We start from the raw sequence: 13964 nt of genomic DNA on the forward strand, positions 1-13964 counted from the left end.
TTACATTGTGTCCTACCACATCCGCTCTCCACCCGTCTGGGTCTTTAAATGAAGTTTCTCTGGAGAATTTTATGCCTGACAATTTTTCGGATTTTTTCCCAAGAGATGAGAAAAAGCAGGGTCAGTCCAGACATTCTCTGCAGATGTCAAAGACAAATTCAAATCTTTCTTTGGGCATGTTGAATTTAATTGACCCTCACATGAAAGGTGCAAGGTCAGGTCTGTCCTCCCAGGAGTGTCTGATTGCAGAGCAGGCTGAGACCTGGCTGCATTCACCCTCAGCCACATGCACCTTCAACCCTTCCCTGCTCCTGCTGACCAAATATGCTGTAAAACATTTGTTCATAGAAAAAACTTAGTATGTGTAGGCTGTTTTAATAGTTTGTGGAACACCCATTTTGAGCAAGGAAGGTAAACCAGAGAAACCAATGGCTCCACTGCCACTGGCAATGGAGCTGCAGTTTCTAGGACCTTGTAGCAGGTTCATTTAAGGTGGAAGGAGTGTTTCTAATTACCACCCCAAAAAATGTGCCTTTAAAATGCACTGTGTCCCTTTTTGTACTTGAAACAATTGGGTCAAATTTAAAAGTCATTGCTCAGTGAAAATAGCATTTTATTATAAATATAAGGGAATATTTCTCCTAAGGTAGGTTAAGTAATCATCTGGTTGTCAGGCTTTTTCATCTCTTTTAATTTTCACTAATAAACACTAATTATAGAGTCTTCCCACCAGATCACTGCATATCTTACCAAAACCTTTATTACCCCTTGTACAGAGACGTGTCTCAGACAACACAGAGTTCTTGCACTTCTCCCCTTTTCTTCTCCCAGCCATCAGCCTGTGTGTTCCCACCATGTCCTGCCAATGGGATATGCTTAGCCTGTGCCACTGTCACTTCCATGCACAGTCACTCCTGTCTGTCTGCAGGAGCTGGCACACTGCAGAAAACCCTCCTAAAGATTTGGCCTTTACTCAGAGTGCATCTGAGAAGAAGACATTGGAGATTTCACTGTGGAAATGAGCTACCCACTCCATGGATGAACAAAGGTATCCAGGAAAGTCATATATGTACCCTAAAATAGGCAGACTTTACATAGAATTGGTTATAAAAGCCATACAGGGACAGATGGTAAAGATTGACAGAGCAACTGAAAAGATATTGGTGTGGCAACTCTACAATAAATGTACAATAAATGTAACCAACTTAATTCCATAATGCACATATATGAGGTTTTTCCCCAGAATTATTTATCTTAACAGAGAAGTTCACAAAGTTTGAAAGTCTGTATCATTCCTATAGTTTCATTGAAGAGTCCAACACCACCTCACTCTGTTACCACTTTCCGATCATTTCTTTGAGTATCATCATGTATCTCCTTTATTGGTCAATGGTAAATCTTTTTTTACTGTTTCCTATGTTTATTTTGATCATTGCTGAGAGTTTAGTCTAGTCAGTTTTAAACAGACAAATTCTTAGCCCTGTCTTCTGCTATAGCCTTGTGCCTAGAACCCAGAGAAATATGGATTATCTTCATACCATTTCGTATCAGACAAAATATAACATTTCCCCTACTTTAAGCCAATCTGGTAATGCCCCACACATCAGTTTTCCATTAGGCATATCATCACTAATCCCTATGCTCTTAATCTTTGCTCCTCACAAAAACAAGATTGGATATCTACTGGAGAAGGGGGAAGGCTGCAGAATTGCCAGTGTTTTTCCAAAGACAGACTCTGCATCTGGTTCTCCAGACTTTTGGGGTTATCACTCTGTTTCATACTGCTTCTTTTGTTGCAAAGTCCAGCAGTTCCTTTACAAGGCACCACTATTTCCACTGATTTTTTCTGATTGTGTACTCAATCAAAGAACATTATCATCACACCATTATTCCTCTATATAACCTAAATTGAGCAACAGAAAATGGCTCTAAATATACCAGGCTTAGTATCTCTGAGTGTATTTTTTACCTTAACTTTAGCTACTGGAATTTGGGCTTCTTGGAAAAGCAGAAAGGATCAGCAGAACAGGAACCCAACAGAGATGGCCATGGTTGGAGGCAGGAATATACATGTTTTCATTGGATTGTTTACTGCAACAGGTAAGCTTTCTTAAAAGACTTTTTAAAATTCTTCTTAAAACACATGTATTGCATAGATCTGGGTGACTTTTCTTTCAAAGGAAGTGAACTCCTTTAAAGTCAGGGTAGATTTTGCTTAAGTGTGACTTTAAAGGAGTATGGTTTCATGAATCATTTTGGGATGGATTCTTACCAACCTCTTCACACTGAGCAGAACCTAATGTTTATGTATATTCTCTTAAATTAAAGAGATTCGTTTAAGAGTTTAGTTAAGAGTTAAGAGTTTAATTTAAGAGTGACAAAAGAATACAACACTTTTCATTAAGGAGGACTGTGGTCTTAGTTGTGAACCAGTTTCTGTTATCCAACATAACAGAAGAATTTTACTGACAGAAAAGTCTAGTTCTGTGTGAAATAAATTGTCACTCATGGTGAACATTGGTCTCTCTCTTAAAGAGAGAGTTTCCCTCAATTCCCTTTTCTCTCCTTGCTGCCTGGCATAATCTGAAATTTGCTTCCCTGACCTGTGTTTTGTAAAGGCATCCCCCAGTGGCATTTCCATGGCTAAGGCACCTAAATCATTCTTGTAGGTTTGTTATCTGACTGCATTGCCTGTTTGCATTTGTTATCCCTAATGTCGATTTTCTAAGACCCTGTAAGTGATGCTCTTGAAAGAGGGCAATTCTACAAAGGCAATTCCATTTCCTCTAGCAAAAGTCTTCCTCTGAGAAAAAAAGTAATTAAAAATTACTATATTCAAATTGCCTCTAAATGTTTAAACATTGAGCTTTTCCATGCACTCACAAATATTCATTCTTGAAGCTGGAAAATAATTTAGAGTGAGATTATAATACTATTACCTATAGTCAGCACATCTCTGTATGGCAGAAAACTTTGCAAAGAAAATAGAGGTGTGATGAAATATTTGTATGAGAAAAATATTTACAAGTTCTCAGAGTGTTTTGCAGGGCTAGTTGAGAATACGTCTCTCAATTCTGACCTTTCATCTTCCATGATTACAGCCACCTGGGTTGGAGGAGCATATATCAACAGCACAGCTGAAATCGTCTATCTGCCTTCAAAAGGATTACTGTGGGTCCAGGCACCTGTGGGATTTGCCTTGTCCCTTGTTATTGGTAAATAATTCATGTGATTAGGACACATAAGCTTTAAAAATATATCATAGGAGTACATTAAGATATGTAACAGAATATAGGGTACATTTTAAATGTGATTTTGTTTTTTCAGTCTCCCATATATTGAGAATAAGCATTTATAATGCTGTCCTCTGAACTGAAACATAGGGTAGCTTGGAGCTAGTGTAGAGTTTTGCCTGCTTGTAGTAATTTATGGGACAAAAATCTTATCTGAGAATTTAGAATAATATGTCTATTGCTTTTTTGTGCATATTGCTTTTTTCACATGGTCTCTAATTCACAGACTATTGAGAATATTGGTATCTAATTTTTTCCTTGTAATTTCTGAGTGATGAAATAATAGTATCTTGATTTTTCCACTAAAATGCATTCTTCTGAGTAGTCTCGTCTCAGGATGAATGTGTCCTGTATCCAGCTTACCAGCTTATGCCACTTTGTAGCTGGTCTTTTTTTTTTTTTTTGAAACTAAGCTAAGTGTGCAGTGTTCTATACCTGAGTTGCCACTTCTAACTCTGAGAATTACTGGACTCGTGCTGAGGTTCAGCTCTCTTGCCAAGACCAAAGTTGCTTTCAGGCCACATTGTGTTATACTATAACTCTCCTAGGGACACAGGATGATGAAAGCAAGGAGACCTGTGCAGACCTTACACAGGAATTTCTAAAAGAGCAATAACCTTTATTCTCAAGTCAAAGAAAAGAGTCCAACTGACGTGAATATGAATCAAGCTTGGAAATATATTGCCAGGACTGCTTATGTGAGTAATTCCTACTAATGAAACTGAGGAGTGCAGGTCTGATCCTGCAATCTTTGCTCAGGTCAGTAGTGCCCAGACAAGCAGTCCTGCTGGCTTCAGGGTTAGACACAATATGTATTCTTTGGTTTTAATGAGATGGCTGCACATCTGAGGTCCAATATTTAGATGAAGGTGGGTGAGACTCTGCTCAATGTGCAGATTAAAACAATATAGTCCTGGGAAGAGACAACGAAGGCACCAAAATGAAAACTGTAATCAGAAAAGGACCACGTATCAACAGGTTGCATCACATGACCAAGGACAAAACTTTGCCTCCTTTTTAGCCAAATATGAGACTTCAATGCCTCACTCTGGCTATTGTCATCTTCCATGGGATGCTTTTCAATAAACTTTGTCTCAGATTGGTAGTACTTTGAGGATGCAGAGGAGATTATATATGGGTATCCACTGAGCTAAATTCCTGTTACAGTCACACAGGTATGTTGTGCCATCTGGGGTGCCACAGGGGGTGACCTCCAGTAGCCACTTCAGAAAGATCTAGGTGTGCCAAAAGTGGACAGTCATATATATAAGCTGTAAGCAGATATCCTTTATAAGATGGGAACTCTCAAATGGATGAAACCCTACATTTAGCAAGTGAATTTAAACCCTGGTGTCTGATTGGCTGCTTCATTCTCTAGGGTCCATTATGTACAAATTCACTGCGTGGGTCTGATAGACGTATACCATATTGCTCTTACCTCTTTTTTTCCTGGAATATAAAATATGCAAAATTCTACCAAAATGTCATTTCTTTCTGATAGGTGGTTTCTTCTTTGTAAATCCAATGAGATCAAAGAACTATGTGACTGTGATGGACCCCCTTCAAGAAACTTATGGGAACATGATGGGTGCTTTACTTTTCATTCCACCACTGCTAGGAGAGGTGTTCTGGTTTGCAGCCATCCTGGCATCCCTGGGTAAATACTTGCTTTCCTGTTATATCTGTTAAAGGTCACATGGACTGACAGAGTGTAGTACACCTTTGTGAATTGTGGAAAGCTGTGCTTCATGTCTCCTTTTGTGAGAGGAACAAGCATTTCTCATTTCTAGAAAATATATTTTCAGGTTTAAAATAAATAGTGCTATATATTCATTATATACAGAACTCTTCCAGTATGAATTTGTACCTTCCTCTTCCCTGTAGGAGAGCAGATGTAAAAAGGCAAAGTGCCTTGGCAATGGCCATGCAGCAAGGTGAAGCAATAAGAGCAGGAAGGAATCATGGGCTCTCTTGAGCTCCCACTGTGCACGTTCTCTATAGACTGCATTTTTCATACAGTATGTTGTACTGGCACCAGGGGAATAACATATCCTTATTTATCCTCTATTCTGCACATATGAAATCTGTCTTAAAACACTTGACTGCTGTTCTTGTCTGCAGGAGCAACAATGAGGGTCATCTTGGATATTGGAGGCTCTTTGGCTATCACCATCTCGGCCTGTACTGTTATACTTTACACTCTGCTGGGAGGCCTCTACTCTGTTGCCTACACCGATGTCATCCAGATGGTTTTCATTACCTTCAGCCTGGCAAGTCCTGTGCATTTCTTTGGTAGTTTTCTAACTAAAGGGAAAAGTCCTGCTCTTCTTTTCAGCATGTCTCAGACCAAAAATAACTTCCTTGACCTGCAGTTCCCCTTTAGGAGAACATGTTTCCTGAAAAATATTACAATCTTTGTAAGTCTTCGTACCTTATGCATTTAAGACAGTGCTCACACAAGGCACTGGCCTTGCTGGGTGAACACAAAAGAGTCTGCACAAAAGTGAAGTTTGCAGAACCTGTCTAGAACCATCTTGAATGGAGAGAGATCTGTCGACAGAAAGTACCAATTAACTTGAATTACAGACTCATGGTCTTGATGATGCCATGAACCAGAAACATGTAGATTTAGAGTAAGGAAGGGGGAAGGCTTAGAGTAAGGAAGACTCTAAGTCTAGGCTTAGTCTTATGTAAGTCAACGTTCTACATCTACCTTAACCTAAGCATCTGTTCTCCAAGAACAAGGATACTGGGAAAATGGTTAACAACTTCCATTTCTATCCTAGTGGATCTGTATCCCCTTTGCCCTGGTGAATTCTGCAACAGAAAGTATTTATTACACTGCAACCCATCAATCTTACCAAGACCCTTGGATTGGGAAGATAGAAAAACAGTATCTTGGAAGGTGGCTGGATGACTTCTTCTACTTGGTATGGAGTACTTCTTGGACAAGTGGTTGGGAGGAGAAATTGTGCGGGGACTTTCTGGAAAGCTTGCGAGTTCTACCAGCCAGGAGCCTTGCACTGCATGGCCAGCTGACACGGGCTGGAGGTGTAAAACTGTCCCTCAGCACCCCCTGCAGCAGCCTAAATGGACTGGGGAGACCCAGGGCTCAGCTGTGGGATGAAAAGAAGCAGTAGGGCCACTCCATCCTTTACCCACATGGAGGAACTTACCTCTTGGGTAAGACCATCCAGACAGCCAGTTCCTCTCCTGGCACATAAATTAGTAATTTCCTACCTTTTGAGACACTGGTCTTGCAGCCTCAGTATTGTGCTTTTAACATAAATATGTAAAATTCCCTCTGTCTGAAAAAAAAAAATAAAATAAAATGACATGACTGCCAGTCATCAGCAAGCACAGTGCAATTTGCTCTACTGCACAACACAACTTTTGAGTTATCAATATAGCCAAGACTCCAGGAGGTTGTTCTGCTCTTACTAAACTGATAATAGGGACACATAGAAGTTTGTTTGGTGAGGACAGAATATTCAGATTTTATCTGATTCGTTTTGTTTACTAAGAAAGTGAAAATTGTGGTTTTATTTTTCATTTTAAAAGCTGAATAGCTAAGTTTGGGTAGATTTATTTACAAAAGCTGCATTCCTGAAAAACTTCCCTTTCATTTTCTCTGTGCCTGATTCACAATTCCAAACAACCATTTTTCAGCTTTCTCCATCTGCCAAACCATTAACCCGTTTTCATTAAAATTTCACATCCAATGTGAATGGATGAAAACAAAGAAAACAGGGAATTCTCAACTATCAGAAATATTATCCTTAAGAGTTAGAGCTGGGCAACATTTATGCACTTGAAACGAGAATTTGATTATTTGAAATTAGAATTTATTACGGATGATGACCTACAGCAGCCTGGTGGGTACCACTGGTAACCAATGAATGTTTCAGGTGCTTGGGAGCATCCCATGGCAGACTTACTTCCAAAGGGTGCTCTCTGCTGCCTCGACAGGACAGGCAAGGCTCATCTCCTACCTCTCTGGACTCGGGTGCTTTGCTATGGCCATCCCCTCAGTGCTCATTGGGGCAGTTGCAGCATCAACAGGTAAAATGAACAGTTTGTCTCTGAGTAACCAATGTGGTTTTGGCAAAGGTGATTAGAACAGGATCCAAAGAAATCCTGACAGAGACTTCAAATTATGCCCATCCCATGATCCTCGACACTAAGATAGGCGATCTGTCCAGAAAATGTGAAGTCCTCTGAGGTACACTGCACAACTACTTACAGATGTTTAAACAGCCCCAAGACCTGTTTAAAGCTATTTCCTTATGATGAATGACTTTTCCCAGACTTTGTGTTGAGGAAAGATGAAGGCAGACTCTCTAAAGCCTTGTATAATCCTATTTTAGAAGAAATTTTATGCTTCCTTCTGTTCATGCCTTAGACATGTAAGACACAGCAATCTTACTACAGATTGTTAATAAGGTTCTTGCTTGCAGGAATCAAGTTCAGTCCTGTAAACTCACAGTCTCCATGCAGGGAATCAGTCCTGTGTTGGCTGTGAGCAAGGGTAAAAGGCAGCCAGACCACTGAACATTTAAGGAAATCAGCTCAAGTTATGACTTCATCCAATTCCCTTCTCCTCATGAGCGGTGTCTAGAGGTTGACCTTTAATGGAGTCAATTCTGGAATCACACAAAGCACACCCATTTCTATAGATGCTGCTGAGGAAAAAAGAAATTTTTTATCTAGTGGGAGCTGCAGCATGCTAAAGGGAATCACAAAAGTTCACAAAAGAACCAAAAAAAATCAATCTAAGTCCTAAAATACTTAGTGGGTCTCAGTTCCTAGCCCTTTGTGACTGGCCCTTCTGAAAAGACAATTTTAAAGCCAGCAGAAATGTTCACAAAGGATTTGTTGTGACTTTTCCTTGTTTTGTTTTAAAGACTGGAATCAGACAAGCTATGGTCTTCCAAGTCCATTTGAGAGAGGGGAGTCGGCGATGATCCTCCCACTTGTTTTACAACATCTCTGCCCAGCATACATCTCCATTACTGGTTTGGGAGCCATTGCTGCTGCTGCAATGTCTTCTGCAGATTCAGCTCTTCTCTCCACTGGCTCCATGTTCGCTCACAATATCTACAGGAAAATCCTGAGGAAAAAGGTACCTGCTTGCAGCATTCAGTAGTTTTGGTGTCAGGAAAGACAGTCTTGCTTCAAGGCTATTTCTAAACCAGTCTCTGACTGGAGATGTGTGTCCTTCAGCTGCTGAACTGGTTTCTGGAGACAGAGCTCCAAACATAAGCCAGGGGTGTTCATATCCTTGGTAGGGGTACCAATACCCACACTGGTGAGCTTTGCTCATTCTAACAATTTTAGTGTAAAATTTCAACTAAGGTTTTAATGGAAACAGCATAAAACTATGACCCTTAAAATCAGAGGCCCCCTCCAGGGGTACCTGCCTTGCCTGGCTGCTGGTAGCAAGTGGTGCCTGAAAGCACCAAGGGCTTGGGGAGAACCAGCCCAGGCCAGGGCAGTGGTGGCCATCCTGCCAGAAGACACTGTGTCTCTAATGCTGCAATTTCTGCTTTACAGGCTTCAGAGACAGAGGTGTTGTGGGCCATGAGGACCTCCATGGTGGTGTTTGGGGCTGGGGCTGCTGGTCTGGCTTTTTACTCCAACTCTGTCTACGACCTCTGGTTCCTCAGTGGGGAGCTGGTGTACGCCCTCCTCTTCCCCCAGCTCTGCTGTGCCCTCTTTGCACCCAGCACAAACACCTATGGGTCAGCTGCTGGCTTCTTGGTTGGGCTCCTGCTGAGGCTGCTGGCAGGGGAGCCTGCCCTGAGCATCCCCCCTGTCATCCGCTACCCAGCCTGCTCCCTGCTGAACGGGACCTACAGCCAGCTCTTCCCCTTTAAAACATTCACTGTGCTTCTTACCTTGGGCACAATCCTTGCTGTTTCACACCTGGCCAAGGCTTTGTTTCAGAACAACCTCCTCCCTCGAAGCTGGGATGTTTGCAATATCACAGGGAGAACTGCCATCCTCATCCCCTTGCAGCAGGTGGAGAAACAGGAGCCTTTGCCAACCACTGCACTAGAAGAGAACCACGATTAAATATGGGGTTTCATTTGAAAGGCCATGGTGTGTTCAGCAGTTAGAGCATGGCACAGACAGCATCGCTCTTTGCTTTCTCCACTAATAGTTTATTTAAATTCCTCACCAAGAAATAAAGAGGCATTCTGTTCATCCAAGGAGAATATGTAAGTTTGAAGTCAGCAGTGATTAAAGTCACATGGTGAGGGAGCACAATCTTGTGGTGGTGACCACGGGACACCTTGGGCCACAGCAGTGGTTGCTTTGAGGTGCCCCTGGTATTCCACCTGAAAGCAAAGCTATAATCCTGCTCCCACACTTAGGGAGTTCCCAAGTCACCTACTTTTCCGGCCACAAGGAAGACAAATTAATGTCTGATAGATTGGGTATTCTTGATTAAAAAAAAAAAAAAAAAAGGTGAGCAGGCCTGTTTCCATTACACAGCAAGGGGTTTAGCATAATCATCCCTGGGGAGCACATCAAACCCCTGAAAACACCAGTTACTGAAAGCAGTGCAACTGCCACAGCAGTGCAGCAGTAATATCAGTTCTGCACCATTCCTTGTATGCTTTCCTTCATACTGCAAAAGCTTTCCTTCATACTGCAAAAGTTTTTGCATGTCTCTCCCCACTGCAGTATCTGCCAGTGGATCCCTCAGCCTGGGAATGTGTGAGACATTCCCTCTATAAAACCTGGTAGGGCAGAAATAGGTAAACAAGGTAAAGCCACAGCCCTTAACTATTCACTAAGAAACATTTACATAGCCACTGTTTAACAAAAACCAGATAGCAAAATAGAGGTGCCAGACAGACTATTGGAATTTTGTCTAAAACATGTTACATTCAAATCTGAATTTTGTCTAAAACCTGTTAAATCACTTATGTCAAGGTTTTACCCTAGCATAGCAATGGGATGGCGTGTGACATACACAAACTGGTGTGTGAGAAGTCAGAGGACTGTTATGACAGAAAGGTGCTGGAAACTGATCCTAAACTTTCCTGCAGGGACACAAAATCCTAAAATGCTGAAGGCAAGATCCCAAAAAGATTCAAGCCACAAATAATACAGAAAAGCCCCCAATACCTTGTTTGCATAAATTCTTAATGGCTTGGAAGACAAGAAACCCAGATAAATAGCGAGTTTGGACTCTAGCCTGCAGTCTGATGGACTGAGAACATGCCCCAGTGAGATGGAGCATTAAGATGTGAGCTGAATTAAAGATTCAGGAGGATTCCATAGTAATGGCTCACAGATGGCTGTCATTTTATACTTCCTTCAGCAGCTGTGTAGCAACTTACCAGGGTCAGTTGCAATCCACCAAGAACCATACTCACAGTACCTTTCCAAAGTGGTTGTGGGAGCTGCTGTGAGTGGAAACACCTGGCACTACTGAAAGGAAGATATTTACTGGCATAACTAAAATATCCTGCAGCAGAGTAACCCTCACAGCCAAGAGAGCTGCTGAGGTGAAAACATGGCACTGCTCCGTGATTTACTTCCAGCATGGGCATGCACAAGATGAGTAGCTCCACTGGTGCCACTGTGCATTACTGCAGCAAGCCCAGCAAGAAGCCACAAGACTCTGAATTGTACCAGGGCAACTGCCTTGGCTTGGGAGGAAGACTGCCAGCCCTGCACTCTAGATTTGGCTTTGAGGATTCTGCTCCCTGTGGAGGATCATTCATCTCTTTTAAAATATCCATCCTCAGCAAGGTGGAGATTCTGCTCCTCCTCAGAAAAATTTCACATAACCTTATGTTTTGTGCTAGTGTTAGTGAGCACCTGGGCACACTAACCTTCCAATGCACAGCCACCCTCTTGATATGCTTTGTTAAACCAAGACCAGGAATTCTCTCCTGTGTCTCTAGAGATTGCCATGAAATATTAATTATAATGTGTCTAGAAAAGGGGAAAAAAAAACTGCTTTAAAAATCAAAAGCTTTGCCATTGACTATGGCCCTAGGCTGTCACCCACGGGAGTCTTTGACACAGCAGTGATTTGAGTGGGAGTGTGTGAGGTTGTGCTTACGCAAGGGAGGCACCAAGGCTGTCATTACCCCAGCGCCAGGACACCAGGGCTCTCCTTAAAGCACAGGTTCTGGATGCTGATGCAAACATACTCCCCTGAGAGATTTAGGAGTGACCTAGTTTGGGGACCTGTCCATCCCCCTGTGTGGGGCAGAACAAAGCTCACATGCTTTGAACCAGGGCAGAGACCTGCTGCATGACCCAGATAAGAGTGAAACCCCAATACCCTCATGCCAAGGTTATCACCCTACTTCCTGACCATAGAATCGTAGAATGCTAGGGGTTTGGAAGAGACCTTGAAGATCATCTAGTTCCAAGCCCCCTGCCATGGGCAGGGATGCCACTTACTAGGTGAGGTTGCTCAGGGCTCCATTCAACCTGGCCTTAAACACTTCCAGGGATTGGGCATCCACAATTTCCCACGGCAACCTGTTTCTGTGCCTCACCAACCTTTGAGTAAAGATTTATTATTGAATATAAAAATACCCTCTTTCATTTTAAAAATACTGCCCCTTGTCCTGTCACTGTCTGTTTATACAAAAAGTCCCCTTCCCTCCTTTTTATAAGCCCCCTTAAGATATTTGAAGGCCATAATGAGGACTCCATGGAGCTTTCTCCTCTGCAGGCTGAGCAACCCCTAATCTCTCTGGCTGTCTCCATAGGAGAGGTGCTCCATCCCTCTGATCATCTTTGTGGCTTCCTCTGGTTCCAGTCAGCACATTTTCCTGTGTCAGGACCCCAGAGCTGGATGCAGCACTGCAGGTTGGGTCTCACCAGAGCAGAGCAGAGCAGAGGGGCAGAATGCACTCCCTCGCCCTGCAGGCCACATTGCTTTTGAAGGAGCCCAGGATCCATTCCACACAGCAGCTCTGACAGGCAAATGTCTACATCTGGAGATACCTTTCCACTGTTGTGCTCAACTTCTCCTGCTTTTACCCTGCAGAGACCCAAAGTTTGATATTGCAGCCTTTCTGTGCTAACAGGTTTGGCATGGCAGGCAATAGATCCACAGCTTCCTGAGAGAGCAGCGAAGGACACTGCTGAAGAGTGTCACCACTGCCACCACGTTACCACCCAGTGTCACCACAGAAACTCACAGAGACTTCAAACATGAGTCTTTGCTGTCAGGGGTATCTGCCATACTCAGCCATACTTGGCCCTGGCAAAGCTTCCCTAAATTTCATACCACTAACAGCGCTCTGCTTTGTGTGAAGAGAGGAAAATGGCAAAAACACAATTACAGTAACTCTCACAAATGCTTACCATTTTCCATCCTTATATGACTCTCTCCTCCGACATCCCCCAGCAAGCTTAAAAAGAAAACATTCATCAAGGTTGGACAAAGTTTTGGAAGCAATTAGGTGCAAGTAAAATAAATACAAAAGTACTTCTGTCCTATACTTAATGCCCAAATGCCTAGTTGTTCCAGTCCAGCAGACTCAAGGTCCTTGAGGTGTTGCCAGCATGGGGGATAATGACCCAACTCCTGTGAAGCCATTCTATTCATGGATTACAGCCTCTGGTTCATATTCCCTTATTTTCCTTCCAGTTTACCTCTCCACATGTGGACTTACCTCCTTTGACCCTTAGAAGTGTCCATGACAATGACTCTATACAGTTTCAGTTTTGATTAACTTTTCTCAGCCTAGACAGCTGCTACATAAAGCAGCAAACACCAGCATCCAGCAGTACTCTATTGTTTCCTTGGCTGGCAGTATCCACTGAGATACCCTGAGGCTTCCATTGTCTTGTCTTTCTTTGACATTTTTACAGTTCATCTTTAGAGCATCTGAGATGGGATCAGACTGAAATTCGATTAAGAAAGAAGAACCATACAAAATCAATGCCATATGCATTAGGTAGATTAACAACTGGCAGGTTTGAAATGCAATTACAAGTAGGAAATTACCATCCGGTATCAGAACCTTTAATGAGGGTGATTCTTGGCATCCTGTGGACCTGCATGTACCAGTGACTGGGTGGGCAATGAGGAGCAGCCCACATCGTGTGCTCAGCTGGTCAAACAAGCTGCAGGGCAGTGTGGGCTCAGGGACAATCTAATGCAGGTATCTACAGACAGATCAAGTGTATCACAACCTAAAACAAACTGTTGGCTGTGTTGTACTCAAAGGAAGGCCTGAGTGATGCTATGCACTGCAATGTCGAGATTTAGGTGAGATCAATCTTACCCAGAGCATGCTCCTGCTACTTTGTCTCTTTTTTTTCCCTCACGGGCAGGGCTTATGACAACATCCAATGTCTGGAAGTTAAAACTAGACAAATTAAGACTAAAATGAGGCTCAGCATTTTAAATGTAACATCCATTAAGTAGAGCAAGTTGGCAAGGGCTGAGGTGGATTTGCTATCACTAAAAAGCTACAGTGAAAGTGGACGCTTCTGTCAAAGTTATCCCTCTGTTTTAAGAGGAATCCATTCAGTGTAGACCTAGGATATCTGATGTCCAGCCCAGAGTTCAGACTGACAAATCTCAGTGACGTTTGTTCCTTACTTCTCTCAGCCCTACTGGAGATGAGCAATCTCCACAGGTACCACTGAGGTAACCACTGCCACTTCTGTATTAATGATGAC

General features: G+C 42.6%; 1 protein-coding gene across 1 annotated transcript; it reads left to right on the plus strand.

Moving 5' to 3' along the window:
- Window positions 1-1922: 1922 nt before the first annotated feature.
- On the plus strand, window positions 1923-9368 carry LOC129117449 (high affinity choline transporter 1-like). Its single transcript, XM_054628105.2, has 8 exons — window positions 1923-2100; window positions 3102-3215; window positions 4795-4950; window positions 5415-5563; window positions 6080-6223; window positions 7202-7355; window positions 8198-8415; window positions 8847-9368. The coding sequence occupies exons 1-8, from the start codon at window positions 1923-1925 to the stop codon at window positions 9366-9368; spliced, it is 1635 nt and encodes a 544-aa protein (XP_054484080.2).
- Window positions 9369-13964: the final 4596 nt, after the last annotated feature.

The sequence above is a fragment of the Agelaius phoeniceus genome, chromosome 2 (assembly GCF_051311805.1).
Source record: "Agelaius phoeniceus isolate bAgePho1 chromosome 2, bAgePho1.hap1, whole genome shotgun sequence".
NCBI classification, from domain to species: Eukaryota; Metazoa; Chordata; class Aves; order Passeriformes; family Icteridae; genus Agelaius; species Agelaius phoeniceus.